The sequence below is a fragment of the Lonchura striata genome, chromosome 5, assembly GCF_046129695.1.
Source record: "Lonchura striata isolate bLonStr1 chromosome 5, bLonStr1.mat, whole genome shotgun sequence".
NCBI classification, from domain to species: domain Eukaryota; kingdom Metazoa; phylum Chordata; class Aves; order Passeriformes; family Estrildidae; genus Lonchura; species Lonchura striata.
Genome location: NC_134607.1, coordinates 34,686,778 through 34,702,197, shown reverse-complemented (window position 1 = coordinate 34,702,197; position 15,420 = coordinate 34,686,778). Strand labels below are relative to the sequence as shown.

General features: G+C 39.9%; 1 protein-coding gene across 1 annotated transcript; it reads left to right on the top strand.

Annotated features, from left to right (window-relative positions):
* The first annotated feature begins 361 nt into the window (after positions 1-361).
* CAV2 (caveolin 2) lies at positions 362-9,286 on the top strand. The gene is made up of 3 exons (XM_021542599.3): positions 362-561; positions 687-874; positions 7,727-9,286. Exons 1-3 carry the CDS (start codon positions 409-411, stop codon positions 7,875-7,877), a joined length of 492 nt encoding a protein of 163 aa, XP_021398274.1. The 5' UTR covers positions 362-408; the 3' UTR covers positions 7,878-9,286.
* The last annotated feature ends 6,134 nt before the right edge of the window (positions 9,287-15,420 follow it).

Below are 15,420 nucleotides of genomic sequence, written 5' to 3'. Positions count from 1 at the left end.
CCCGCTTCTTTCCCTGTTTCCCCTACAGCTGCAAAGGGGCCACAGGCAGGCCCAGAGCACAGTTCCCCGCGCTCTGTTTCTGCTGCCGGTTGTTGCGATGCCACAAGCGCTGACGAAGCCAGTGGGGCGCGGGGCCAGCCGGGCACCGCAGACGCACGGGGAAACCAGCGCGGCCGGGAGGGCCGGGAGGGCCGGGCGGGCCGGGCGCCCCCCGAGCGGCTGCCAGGGCCGCGGGCAGGCACCCACCCCGAGCCCGAGCCCGAGCCCGAGCCCGCCCCGCGGCCGCCGGGGCTCGGCGGGGCTCCCGGCGCGGCCGGGGCGTGTCCCGGGCCCCGCTCCGCCCCGGCCCGGCGGGGCAGCGGCGGACGGGGCAGGGCCGGGCCGGAGCCGCGCAGCGGCGGCAGCGCCATGGGGCTGGAGACGGAGAAAGTGGACACCCGCATCTTCATGGATGACGACGACAACTTCCCGCGGAGCGGCGGCCCCGCGCTGTCGGACGCGGAGAAGTGCGCGGAGGACGAGCTGGACCGCGACCCTCACGGGCTGAACTCCCACCTGCAGGTGCGGGCCGGGCCGGGCCGGGCCGGGGGCGGGCGGGGCCGGGGCTCGGGAACTCGCGAGGTGGGGTCCCCTGCGGGCTCCCCACGCCCCAGCTCCCGTCACGGTAGAGCCTTCTCTCGTTCCAGCTGGGCTTCGAGGATGTGATCGCGGAGCCCGAGCTCACCCACTCCTTCGACAAGGTCTGGATCTGCAGCCACGCTCTGTTTGAGCTCAGCAAGTACGTGATCTACAAGGTCCTGACTCTGGTCCTCGCCATACCGATGGCCCTGGTTGTGGGGATCGTCTTCGCGACGCTCAGCTGCCTGCACATCTGGTAAGGGCGTGCTGTGTCCGGGCTCTGCCGACAGCTCCGCAGAATTCCTCTCCTCTAGCATTCATTACTGCTCAACCACCGGTCTCCGACTTTACATCGGTAGCCAGATCTGCTAATATTAACTGCTTTATTTCTAAAGGGGCAGAAAAGGAAACACTCTTTTCTCTGTGATTCAGTTCCCTGCCTTGGTTTACCAGCGGTCTGTCATGACTGTGAAAGCTCCTTGGGGCAGAGAGTCTGTATACCCGCTTGGACAGCAGCTACAGCAATGCATTCCAGCCTTGGCTGGCTTCTGGAGTTATAATAGTGACTGAATTTATTTTCTAGACTGAAGTGCAGAATTTGTCCAAATCTGTATTTTAAATGAATTATCTAGAGAGAAGTATTACTAACGCCTAAAGTTATTACTAACTTCTTAGTACTATTACCTCTTTCATTTTTTCCTCACAGACTGAAGAAAGCTTTTGAGGGCCCAGCTGGCTCTGTGTTACTGCCATAAAATGTAATGCCAGTGCCTTGCATCTGGTGCATAGCTATCTCTAGATGCAGTGCTCCAAAGCCCTTCCACCTAAGCAAAAAACCCTGCTGAGCTCAGGAAACCTGCTTCTGGCCATGGCACACGTTCACCGGCAAATACACTGGCCATGCAAGTCACACTAAACCTGTGTACTTTAAGCATAATATGCTCACAAACTATCAGGAAGAATATTTTGAGTCCAGAAAGGGAGATGATGGTGGAGAAGGAAGAAGGGCAGGGAGAATAAGGAGGTTGAGGAAAGAACTGACAATCCAAAGGGCTGCAGAGGAAGAGATGAATGCAGATTATTGACATTATTTCTGCAGAGCAGGATTTTCCATATACATTAGTTTTGGGCAAAGTCTAATTTGATTTGGGTAAGACTGGAATCCCTTTTATCAAGAAAAACAACATACAGAAACTGGAAGTGAACTCAAAACCCTAGGAATACATTGATTATCTGAACTTGTGATGGCAATTTCAGGGGTGCAGATTTCAGTTTTGGAAAGTACAATGGAAGCTTGTGTTGGTGACATTGTCAAGCCACTTTGAAAAATGATTAACTTGAATTTTGGAACATAGTGTTTGCATAATATCCAAAGGAGTTGCAGTGCAGCTGAGGGATGCCCACTTGCTATATCTCTTGTTCCCAAATTGTTACAAACAAATAGTTCGTAGGCCTAGTGTTGCCCAGATTTTTAGATTTGTCAGCTGTCACTCTGCCATAGTGTGCAGTGTGACTGCTAAAGGGTATGGTGAGTATATGTAGGTTTCCAGTAGTGAAATATATGTGGAAAAATTAATCAATGCCAAACTTATTAAATTTTCAGTACTTTTTTGTGCTTCAGAAGGATCTTGTATCTGGATTTTACAGACTGGATACAGGGTTTCACTGATCCAGGACACAGAGGTCAGTTACTATTTATGCACATAGTCCCTAGTGACTATCTCGGGAACCGTGGGTTCTCAGCACATGTGAAATAGGGCTGTCTGAATGTAGCACTTCCCTTGAAAAGTTTCTCTTGATTTTCTGTGAACACACTTGCTTCCCCAAGAAATCATTTCCTTTGCCTAGGTTCGATGTCAACATAGAATTGATCTTTCATTTTGATCTTCCTTGCACCTGGGATGGATGTGAAAGAATCATAAAACTCAGTAGTCCTATCTGCATCCCCTTGGACTCCATCCAAAGGCAATACTGCCTCATATTCCCACAAACTCCCACAAAAAAGCTGGATTTGTTCCAACACAAAGGTGGAACACACTGAGACTAAGTTGTCATTCTAAGTTGGCGCCTCTTTGTGTTCCAGATATTATGCGAGTGGAGTTCAGTGTTGCTGCATTTGAGAGGATAGTGCAAAAGCAGTGAACATTTAGAGGCCCTAAATACAGGGTACTAGTTTCCCTTGTAGGTCCATTGGGTCTCAAAGAAAAAGTAACTCCTTGTTTTGTAGGTGAAACAAAGGGAATCCAATTATAACTGTCTTCAGCTGTTTAAATGTCATGGGAGGACCCTGGGGCAAGCCCTCCCAGAAGCCTGCCACTCAGTCTCTGTGCTTCACTTTTGTCATCCTTTTCTGGGGCTAAATTAAAATGTGTTTCAACGACTTCTGGAGGTGCTCACGCAGAAAGCTGTATTGATATCACATGTTGTTGCAGTTTCATCAGCATGTTAAAAATCCACATAAGTGTAACTCAGCATTTCTCATGCTCAAGGGTGCCTTATGAATTTTCCCCATCACATCTCATAGTAAATGTTGTTTTTCACCTGCAAAAAGAAAGCTAAGTAAGAAATATATATTAATACACTTAATTTTCATTTTTAACCATGAAGATGGAGCATATTATGTTCCCCAGACTGGCTGCTTGAGCAGAAGCTTGTTTCATACTACCTGGTAAAAGATACTGATGGGCTGAAACTGGGCCAGCTAGCAGGCTGGTGATCCACATACAAGCCAGTTCAAGGAAGTCAACTTCACATTTTTCCTTTACTGATGACTGTCATTCTCACCAGAGTATACAGGCCACACTGAGTTGTAACATCTTCCTGTGAAATTAGCAAACTTTTAAGTATGTTCTCAGATTGTAGCTCTTAAGGTTATTGACTTTTGAATATGAACAGAACACTTCTGGTTTTTCAGGTGGCTCATGCAAGATTTTTATATTTCTTGTAGATTAATGACTGATTCTTGTTCTAAGCCACATGTTTGCCACCTCTTGGAAATCAACACTTGAGTTTCGTGTATGCTTTTTTCTAGTCTTATCAGAATAGCATTCTGGTACATTGCATAATTATGCTAAGAATCAGTGATCGATAACTTGAGTAATGGATCTGAGATGGGCTCACTCTGCTCTGTACATCATTGACTAAAGCAGTAGGTATTCACAGCTCCACTTGAGCTTCCACTCATAGTGCTAAGATACAGCCAGGGACGTTCATGAAAAGCAGCTATGGACATGCATTACATCTTACCTTTTTGTATTCCACAACTTCATTTTCATAACTGCTGCTATCATACTCAACCATAAAACCATGTCCCTACTGACTGCTTGAAATCTAAATAAATTACACTACAGCTAGTAGTGTAAGGCCTACCTTAAAATCTGGTGGTGCTGCCTTGATGCCTCTTCTTTGATGTCCAGTACATATCCCTTGGTTTAGGGAAAGGAAGTATCTGGATGTTGGCTTACTTCTTTTGTAGTAGTTTTATCTTTTCCAGTCTACCCATGTCCTGGAATACATAATATTTGATTTTAATATACTTCAAATACTGTGTATGAGTTGTGAAAGGTTTTGGTCATTATCCATTGCTTGTCCCAGTGGTTAATGGCATGCAACAAGAAGCTGTACATCTCCTAGGTAACTTTTAGCCATCTTTTCACAATGCTTGCTTGTATTTTAGAGCAATGCAAGACTTTTAATTCACAATCATGATGTAGTACATGGAGTTAGGTAATTTAAGCACAGAAACATAGAGCATTTGAAAAATAGTATGAAGTGTCTCAGTATCTTAAGTATTAAGTATGAGATTCAATTTTGAAAAACATTACAGGACAAGGTGTGATTCTTTACTTTGAAGCTGGAATCTGAATTAATGGCGCATGACTACTCTATTGTTGCCTAAGTCTGTAAAAAGTTGATTCTCGTTATCAGTGGGAATTAAACTGCTCTGCCATTTCCAATAAGTGTTTGGTTCTTGACAGTGTTCATTCATGGCTTAGCAAGAAGAAGAAGTAACATGAGTGAAAGTGAGATATGTTGAGGGGTATAATTTTGTAGATGTCATGCCTTGAACAGCATAAAAAGAAAATAGGATAGGACAGAAAGAAATGGGGTAATTGGCACTTTTCAGTTCAACAGTGTCCAAAAGACATGATTCATCCCACTTGGTCAAAGGAGGAGTATTTTATTATATATATATATATATAAAGATTCAATGAGAGGTCATATAGGTAGCTGTCTTCAGCCTAGATGACAAATTCAACAGACCTTTAATTTTCTTCCTAATGCTGTACTATATGGTAACACTAGTAGTACCAATATGGCATATCCTTGGGATATGCAACTTTAATGTTACTGTTAGACATTACTCAAGCAGATAGTTACCATGTCTGTGAACAAAAGTGCAGACCAGAATAAATCCACAGCAAAGGATGGGTACATTATATTTGTCAGGTCACAGAAACAAATATATGGCTTCTCACAGCATTTGAGAATTTATTTTTAAGTGTGACTGGTCACTCCAAGGAAAGCACATTACGCCCCCTGATAACCTGGAAATATCTCACTGTCAGATAAGGTATCCTCTACAGGATGGGATGCAGACTTGTAAAAATGTAAATACACACTCACATAATGTAAAACTTTGAAAATACCTTTTATGACTCTCCTTGGTGTAAAGGATTTTCTTCTCTGATGAAAGAGGTTTAAGTAATTGTTCTATAAGTAGATGGACCTTTATTGTAAAATTGAAAGTTATTTATATTAATTAGCTTTGGTTGCTATTATGTCTCATGTATTCTCCTATGGATTTAGCCTACATTGGGTTTTGTATGCATTTACCATAAATAAAAAAAATTGATAACAAGTGCCAAAATATTATAAAACATTACCAAAACACTTTAATGTTTATTTTCCTTTAGATTATCAAAGTAGTTTGAATTCCAGTACTGTGTGAATGACCTCTACAGCAATTTCAAGTACTATGATCATTGCTTCTCCAGTCTTCTACATCTTTCTGTGAATCTTCTGCATACTGTAGTATTTGTTTTATTTGCATTTTTTGTGATCCTGTCAATAGAGGGTCAAAAGTAATGTTGTCTTTTCTGCTTCTTTCCAGTTCAGTTAGATTTTTTTAAAAATCAGGCCAAATGAATTATAGATGGTATCAATGGAGCAAATACATTGTCCTTATAAACTATCTGAAATGGAAAAGAGGTGGAGTCAGCACAAACAGAATAGCAATTTCTGGTGCTTTCCCTGTGTTGCTTGGAAAAATAGCAATTTTTTTTCCTTTGCATTATTGATGTTTATCAGCTGTATTATAATAGGTTAAGGCCTAATTTTTTACTCTATAAATAATCTATTTTATATGCAGTGACATTATAGGTGGTTATAAACACATGGTTTACAGGGTTCAGTTTAAAACTAGAGGCACAATTTTCCAGTGGTAATCACAGTCCTATATGGGGTGTTTCAGCAGAGACAAAAGAGAAGGTTTTAGAAAAACTATTCTTGTTTAAATCCATCTGTGCTAGCTTTGAGTAGAGCATTGATGTACTAGTATATGGCTTGCATTGTAGGACAAAAGCTGTTAGATAAACACTGAAAGTAATTAATTTTGATTCTGTACATTTCTAACCTTCAAATTTTTTTAAACATGGTTGGTTTTTTCATACTTTGTTAATCTGAGGAATATGCCTTGTAAATACACAACACCTTTTTTTCAGACTTATGATGAAATATTAAATTTTCTGTCATTCCAATAAAAGTCAGTGAAGGTTCTGCAGTGGAATTAGGCAAATACAAGACTGGGTACTTAAATTTTGAATGCCACAGTAAAGTAGAACAGAGTTTATTATCATTGTAAAAAGAATCTATAGCTTCTTTTACCTAATTTAGGAAGTAAACATGTTAAGTATGGCAGAGAGATTTTTTTTTTAAATCTTGCTCTAGTAGAACTTCAGTGTTATTTATGTATACATTTCATTTGTCTGCACCCAAATAAGATCATCTTAGGGAAATGACCAGAGTTTTAGGCCAGTAAATGATCAAGGAAGAATAATAACTTAAAACATTGTGGTCAGTTGTCATGTATTCACTGGCCCTCCTGAGCTGCCCATATGTGTATTTCTGGCTCTCTTCCACTGTTGGGATGCTTGGCTCAAGCCACCAGTAATGACATTGCTTTGGAATTGGCACACATGGAGAGCAATCCCCAGATGCTTACCAAAGCTCAGGAGACAAAAGCACAGTATTTTCTAGTATGCACCCTGGGTGAATAAAATGATTTTATCCCCTGACAAGGAGTTCTGGCCATATTCTAATGTTAATTTTTCACTCACAAATTAAGAACTTTACAGGATCAGCCTATTTTTTTTTTGAGATGTGGCATGTAGCTGTATTGTAATAATCTAATGTAACTGGATATTGCCTCCCTGTTTCTGTTTTACTGTAGCACTGAAACAGGAATGGGTAGGAATGAGACACCAATGGTGTGATGTGCATGTGTGCCCGTGCACTTGTGTGTGCCTGTGAGACAGACAGATACAAGAGACACCAGAAGAGTCAGCAGAGCAAGAGCAGATTGTAAAGGGTGTTGTTTCCAGTAAATCAAACTGGGGAATGTGGTGTTTCTTTCAACCCCTAAAGACCCACATTCACATATGACCACAGCACAAGTGAGTCCTTAGGAGGTGACTGCTCTTCAGCCACGGTGGGTCACAGCAGGGATATGTCAGATCATGTACACCAGCCCTGCCAGGAGCAGGGAGAGACAGCAAAAGTTCATCATTCCAAATGGCATGTAAAGAAATTGCCAGTTAGTAAACAGAGACACAACAAAAAGAAAGCCAATGTCTACACACTCACGTTGCATACAGATTATTCTGGCCAGAGGACCACATGCATATGCAGGTGTGAGGCCTTGAACAAACAAATAGATGGAGGATGACTGCAAGAGAGTAGAGTCAACTTGCTTAGATATTTGTATTATAAAGTTATAAAAGGTAAACCACTTCTCTTCCATAAGATGTCACACGTGTGTTTCATTATCCTGATTTCCCCATGCTGTAGCAGCACCAATCTTCAAATTTTTCTTTTTTTTTTTTTACAGGGTTGTGGTGCCTTTTGTGAAAACCTGTCTCATGGTCCTGCCTTCAGTGCAAACTGTATGGAAGAGCCTGACAGATGTTTTTGTTGTGCCATTCTTTCAGAGCCTAGGCCGGTGCTTTGCCATGGTTAACATACGCCTGGACCAAGAGTAAACATCGGAGATGTGACACTGCTGTAGTTCTAGCTGGTGTTGTACTTCTTTGCTAACCTAACATACAAGCACTTACCATTCATTCCAAACTGTTAAATTACAATGGCTGGTTTAAGTGGGAACATGCTGTTTTTATTAAAACCATTTATTATCAGGGAGATCCATTTAAAAATTAACAGGCAGTTTTCATAGCTCACTATTTTAACAACAGAGTGATCATGGAGTATATTGGCAACACTTTATTTTAATGGTAGATTGATTGGTAGATTACAGGAGAATTCTCATGGAGGACTAAAAGTACCTGCTGTGATAATGAGTGGTGTTCTTACTATAAATAAATAAATGAATCGGCTGTTAGACCTTAGCCAAAACTGATCTCTAGGGTTTCACACTGACTTTACTGCAGTTCCACCAGGGATCATTTTTGGCCTCACTATACAGAATGATAAACCCAGTCCTCTGTTATCAGCAGTTAAAGTGAATGTGACTCATTGCATAAACATACAGGGATAGGAACTGTTGTGTAATTCTCCTATATTGGGGGGGGAGGATGAGGGGGGAAAGGGGGAAGCTCTCTAGAAGTTTGTCCCTTAAAATAAGGTGTTAGCTAATGATCTGTAACATTAGCTAATCTGTATATTTTATTTAATGAGAGATTAACTTTGCTGTATATTTTGTACCTTTGTAAATGACAGTTGATCAGATTTCTATGAAGCATAGTTTGAATTCTAACCAACTTACTAAGCAGCAAGAGTGAGACACTGCAAAAATTATTTTAGATAACTAAAATTTTTGTTTTCTAAATTAAGTAGATTTTGAGTGTTGCTGTGCAATTCTAATATATTAATTATATATATGATTGTGTGTAAAAGCAAAGATTATAAGTGTTTTTATACACAATTGTGCAAAAGACTTGGAAATATCTGTTTATGAGAAATGGTTTTTATTAAAAATTTGGTGTAATAAATGCTACCCTGCCTCTTTCTGTATATTATTGGTGAGAACATTGTGATATTTAAAGCAATAGACACTATGCTAGCACTTTAACTAGGTAGCAAGCTCTTACAGAAGGCAAATGAGTATACTTGGTATCCTTGTCTAATTCTGCTAACTATTGACTTGACTCTCTGTGTTGCTTATTTACTATTTCAAAGCCTAACCCCTGAAAAAGACCTTTTTTCTTCTGCATATCTAATATGACTTTTTAAACCAGAATAACAGAAAATATGCAGAGGTACATTAAAATTACATTAGCCTTCTGGTGGGCTTATGCTGCTGTTTTATTTAAATACGGATGGTAAGTTGCAACTGTAAAATGTTTGTATGATTTAGAATGTTATTTTCTAAAATGTCTCAAATTTCTTATCAAACAAGAGGTATCTAATAAAATAATATGTTCGCTGTTTCCTATTTTCAACTTCATTTCTTTTCAGATTTTTCAGTTTTTAAACAAACCCTTAAAATGCCAAACACCATAGAATATTGTGCAGTTCTTCCAAAATATCTGAGAGGGAAGGAAATGGATGAGTATCAATATAGTTCCCCTATTATCAACTGCATTTAATGTATTTATAGTAGAAAATGACATATCTCTGTGTGCAACTAAGCCCATACAGAATGATTGCTATCTCTGCAGAATTTCAGCAACATTCAAAATAATGCTTAATTCTTTTTACAGGTGCACGCTTTCTTTATAGATGAGCTGCAGAATTTTCCTTTTCTTGTCTGTTGGCCTATTAAAGTTAGCTGGATATTCTTTGTATATTAAGAACATCTTTGTATATTAAAAGTATTTTTAGCATTTGTGCCATTTAGAGAGGGATTCACATGGCTTTAAGAAACTGGATCTTAATAATAAGTGCCCATGGAAACTGCTCTTGTTCTTCTTCATTCTGCAAGAAGTTAGCTTGTTTTTCAGATGTGTTCTTCAAAATACCTTTCTTGTGTTAAAAATGGAAATAGCTCTTTTGAAAATAAAAATTGGCCAGGCTAGGCTTGAACTCTTTTGAGAGTTATTTTCTTTTACAGCATCCAAGGACTTTTACAAAGATATTTTCCACTGAAAAATATCCCCTTGATGAATTCATTTAAAAGAGAAAAAGAAATCAATCAGTACTAGCTCTTGTGTCTAAAAGAAGCCCCATAAAAGCCTAAGCTTTGAAGGAACCCAAGTCTGCATTTTAAGTTTTGAGAATGAGGCCATTCCCCAGAGAAAGATGTATCATTTTATGGAATGCATTCCTGGATATATGCATTCTTAAATAGTTTACTGAAGTCAACTGGCTCTAGCTACCACAATTAAGTAGAATGGTTTGGTTTGTTCTTATTTTGATTTAGGCTTGTCATTGATTAGTTCTTTTCACCATTTCTCTAGCCTCTACAAGACTCAAGCAAACTTGTAATTAAAGCTCTTAGTTTCTTAAATATTTATAGCAATATCTTTCTCTGGAACAGGTGTGCCTTTACTATAAGAAAATAAAAAGTGCACTCTCAGACTTTGGGTAAAATATTAGATGCTTGGCAAATACTTTGTCTGTAAAAGGAGTGGAAGAAAGTAGTAATATTTACAGACTCTCCAATACTCAGGTGTGAGTCTGCCCCAGGCAACTCTGGCTGGCAAGCATTCTCAGGATTTTATGGTTCTGACATATATCCTGAAGGTCTGGCACAGCATATACTGTGAATACCTCACAGTGCTGTTGGACAACAGGGACTGAATGGGAACTAGCTCTGAATTGTGTTCTAAGATGTGGGAGCAGGTTTGTCTCCAATTTGTTTGAAATGTGGACAAACCGTCCCAGCTGATCCCTTAAAAGCAACTTACAAATGAGAATTTAGGCAAGAGAGTCCAGAAACTGAGTCTCATTGTCTGCAACAAATGTAAGAAAATTTACACTAGGTTCAGATTACTGTGATGAATCTTCATGTCTGTGGAATGGGGAAAATGTAACAAGAGTAGATTTTCCAGCATGATGGTAGAGGCATTACAAATAATAAGTGTGAGGTGTTTTTATTTCAGCCTGTCTCTTGTTACTGCAGACCTTAGGTCTACAACCATGAGCTGGAAACTCAGTTCTGACTTACAAAATATTTCAGCATCTTGTTTTTCATGAAGATCACAACTAACATACAGAGCTCACCCTGGATTTGTGTTTATGGATTTCTTAATTTAAATTAATGGAGAAGTTTAACCTGCTTACTTATGAGAGCTGTTTCCTAAAATGCTCCTAATCTGATTCTGGAACTTCTATATTTGTATCTTATATTTCACCACCCTGGTAGTCCATTGTATAAATTGAAACAAATTCTTAACAGAAACTTTCATGTATTAGTAAATGAGGAGTCTGTTCCCACCTTTCCAAAAAGTTCACTTAAGCATTCACTGACTAAAAAGTTCAGAACATCCCTGCAGCTCTGGGACCTCAGACCACACACTCTTATAAAGTAGAAGCCAAAGAATGATAAGTCCTTTATTTTTACAGGGTGTGATCATTTCCCCACCTGCAGAGATAAAACTATTGCTGTTATTAACTCTTTTAAAAAAACATGGAAAACTACATCTGTTTGGGTTTTTTTTTTAATAAAAATGCAAATGGAACAAGGTCAAACACCAGACACTTTACCAGTGTTGTCTGTTGTCTGTGATGGTGAAAATTAGAGTTGAACTGCTGGGTCAGAGATTCTGAACCAGCAGTTAGGCATTAAAATTGGAGGTACTTTCTTCATGCAGGGATTGACAAATTAGGCTAATTAATAAAGGCTAACCATATCTTGGTTACACTAATCTTCCTAAGCTTATTGTAACAAAAGGAAAACATCTTCTGAGGGGCAGTTCAGAGGAGCTAAGATAGGTTCCTGCTTTGAATCATCCTCCAGAGAAAAGAGTCTGTACTGATTAATGCAAAATGTTGGGCAGGGCTGGGCTTGGCTTGGCTTGGCTTCTTTGGTGTGCTACATAAAAAGTTGTATTTGCTGCAGAAATTGGCAAGGCCAATGGAAGCAACTAGAGTTTCATAAAATAGTGAAGCAGATTCTTCTCTGCGCACTTCTCTCACAACTTGATGCCAGGGGTGAGTGTCATGTGTGTTAGGTGTTCGGTTTTGGCTGTTGTATTGCCTTCCCTTCCAATTGCAAGTGGGAGAAAGAAGGACTCCTTCATATAGCACTGATTCAGACCCTACTTAAGACACTCAGATGGGATAAAATATAGAGATTCACTTTTATTTAAAACCTTGAGGAAAGCTTGTCTATTTTTCCAACAGTCTCAGCTCAGTAAGACCTGCCTTTTCACCCTATGTACCTGATTTTGCTTTTTTATTTTACAGTATTAGAGCTATCACAACTTTATCAGCTAGGGTTTTGCCCAGGCAATGCTTAGGTAGAGAAGCAGAGAAGCAGTGACAAAAAGCCCATCCTACATAAGCCTTAAGGAGTGGGTAGTTAAGTCCCATTAATGAGACAAGTTCTCATAGTCTGACATTTTCTATAAAACACATGAACATTTAATAATACTGTAGAACTAGAAGAAAGGTACAGACCAGCATTGACATAGACCACTGTTCACAGACCAGCTCAGTTTTCAAGGTATTTGATACTGAAAAGGGTTGAGAATGAGTGACTAAGTTTTACAGTCTTGCAGAAATAAAGCTTTCTATCTATTTGCCTCTCCAGTCAAGGCAGTTACAAGCTATCTTGATAAAGACCTACAGGGGCTAGCTCTAATAAAAGACTGAGAGCAGAAAAAGCCATGCATTTTGATCCAAAACTGTAATCCCTGCCCAGCTGCCACCCACCAGGAACATGTCTGAACTCAAAAGGCACCTCCCTTTCCCATAACCCCCCACAATGCCTACAGTTTTACTTTTGTCATGCCCAGAACTGCCCTTATTTGAGCAACTTGGCATCTTTCTCATCTAAGCCCAGTCAGAACCCCAAAAGGGGGGCCTTAGACTCCTCAAAATATACTTAACTGTGTATCAGCAGAATAAGGTACTTCCCAAAATACAGTTTCCCAGGAGTGAGTCCAAATGCAGTGGCATGCCTCAGGCAAAAATTGATTTCAGGTTTCTCAGGTGTTGGCTTGAGTCTTCTAGCCCTTAGGCTATTGTGAAATGCTTTGTGGCAGCATCACTTGCACATAAAATGAAATCACTCCTATCTAGAAGTTGTGAGACAGAAGGAATGTGAGAAGAGCTACCCATCTCTCCAGCTATAACTAATCCTTGGATTAATGGCACAAACAGGCCAAATACCAAATGTGTACGTGAACCTGCAGCCCTGTATACTAGGGTGAGGGGAACCTGTCTCTATAGGAAAATTCTGATCCAGTGATTTACATTTTAAAATACAGAACCCCTCCAGAGAGTGGGGGCGGCATGACCACCATGAATCCTCTAGGACTACAAGTCTTTAAATAATGGAATGAGGAAAACATTGGCCTGCATGCTAATCCTATCCTAATGCTTGTTATCATGCACAACAGGGTGAAAACAGTAGCAAGACTGCTAAAAACTCAGTACCAACAGTTTTGGCAGCTAAGGCTTTTATCCAGCAAAACATACAAAACCATACATAAAATGATGTGGTTAAGAGTTGAACAGAAGACACACAAGCAATGATCTTTCACTCCTAAGCCTCAGGTTTTTAAGTGCTCTGCGTAAGGCAGGCTGCTCATGGACTGCCTCTGTTACCTGACAGCCTTGTTGGTGTTGAAACTATACATAAAGGAAACAGTTTCCCAGGGTTGATTTCGATCTTGCTGACATTGGAATATATCAGGAGTGTTGCTAATACCATAACTGGAATAACTACACAAGCTTAAAACAAAAAGGGGGGTGAGGAATGGAGAAAGAAGGAGTGTTTGTTACCTGACAAAGACAGTGAGCAGTCATCCACATTCAAGTCAGTTTCATAACTAATTTTCTGCCAGTTTTTGAGGGGTTTTGTTAAATCCTTTTTTTTTCCCCCACTGGTTTCTGGGAATACTACCCGTAACAAAACTTTTTCTCCCCTCAAAGTGGAAAAAAAAAAATCATAAATTGCACATTGCTCCAGGTTTAGAGCAAGTTTTTAACTAAGGTAATCCTGAGGTTTGAAATTTCAGTAAAAAGGTTTTGAAGCAATAAAAATTTCTTTAAAATAGGTATGAAATGCGTAAGGCTGGCGTGATGAAGAAAGGCAGTGAGGTGGCCAACCAAGGTGTCATGTAGTCCTGCTTAGCAATTGACCTGGACTACTAAAGACACAGCAAAGCTCCATGAGAAGACTGGCTGGTGTTTCAAAGGCCAGTTTGAGTGTTTACAATTTCTGGTAATTTCTGGCCACCCCTGGATAATCTATTCATAGTAACTGAGAAGGGGAATGGAGCCTTTGCACTTTCAGAACATTTCTGCAAGGCTCTTTCCCATTGAGCTATTACTCTTCCTCTGAGTGTAACAGGGGATCCTTGCAGAACTCCTGTGTGCATTCATGCCATAGGAGTTGGTTGTACCTGTGTGCATCCATGCCACAGGTCTCTGGCTGTTGAGTTAGTGTGTATTTCTCATGCAGCAGTGCTAGAGGCAACAGGCCATGGCTTCATCCCTTTCCATCTCTGCAGATGTAACTTGCTCACTCTTACTGCTTAGTAGTACCCATACCTTTTTCTAAATAGCCTATCCTCTTGATATTCCAGCTCCAGAAAGCACTGCTAATGTTCATTTCACTTTGTATGCAGCCTATTCTGGAATTCATCTCATAAAACTTACAAATTCCACTAGTTTATGATATTATTCTAGCTGCAGTAGTGTTGTGTGATTCAGAAATATTTTTTAAAGGGGACTGTGGTTCTGAAAAACTATTCCAGGATCAATTCAGCATTTCAAATTGACAAGTATCTCTCTTATTTCTCTTTCTTTAAAGTCATTCTTGAGATATAGAGTCATATTAAATGATGGATCAAAATGTTCTGATTCATATGGAAGACAGTGACTAATTGAAAAATTTCCTGGATATGAAAACAAAGAACTGTCTTGCAATTTTTTTTTCAGATGGATGGAAAAATTGCAGGGTCTGTGTCCTTTAATACACTCATTTGGGTGCATATTCACGCTAAAAAGCTTGGACAGGCAAAAATATTCTAACAATGGCTTAAGTGAATTATTGCATCAATAAAAAGTTACTTTTAAAAATTACAACTAACTTGGAAAGTTGGAAATCTTCCATCCAAGGCATTTGTTCCAAAGTTTACAAGCAATATAAAGGAAAGTTGACTGCTTACCAATGTATCAGCAACACATGTCCATGTGGACTGCATTTCCAACAGGTGCAGTTATTTACATCTGTGGCACCTAAATCCATCTTAGCCAGGGGCTTCTTCGAGGTCATTTCTCTGTTGAAGCGCCAAAGCCAAATATACTGCAGTTAGGAATTTTCTGCTGCAATTCTGTGCTAAATGGCATAACACTAAGGTCACAATTTTTCTGTTAATGTTATAAATCTTTCACCATAGTCTGATTTCCTAACACAACACTATTAGCTGCAAACACATTCACACAAAAAAAATG

What these genes read in the sequence shown, in the direction of transcription:
- CAV2 (XM_021542599.3), top strand. Translation starts at nt 409, where the DNA reads ATGGGGCTGGAGACGGAGAAAGTGGACACCCGCATCTTCATGGATGAC. An exon ending in GGCTGAACTCCCACCTGCAG is followed by an intron (nt 562 to 686) that starts GTGCGGGCCGGG and finishes CTCTCGTTCCAG; the next exon opens with CTGGGCTTCGAGGATGTGAT. An exon ending in CTCAGCTGCCTGCACATCTG is followed by an intron (nt 875 to 7,726) that starts GTAAGGGCGTGC and finishes TTTTTTTTACAG; the next exon opens with GGTTGTGGTGCCTTTTGTGA.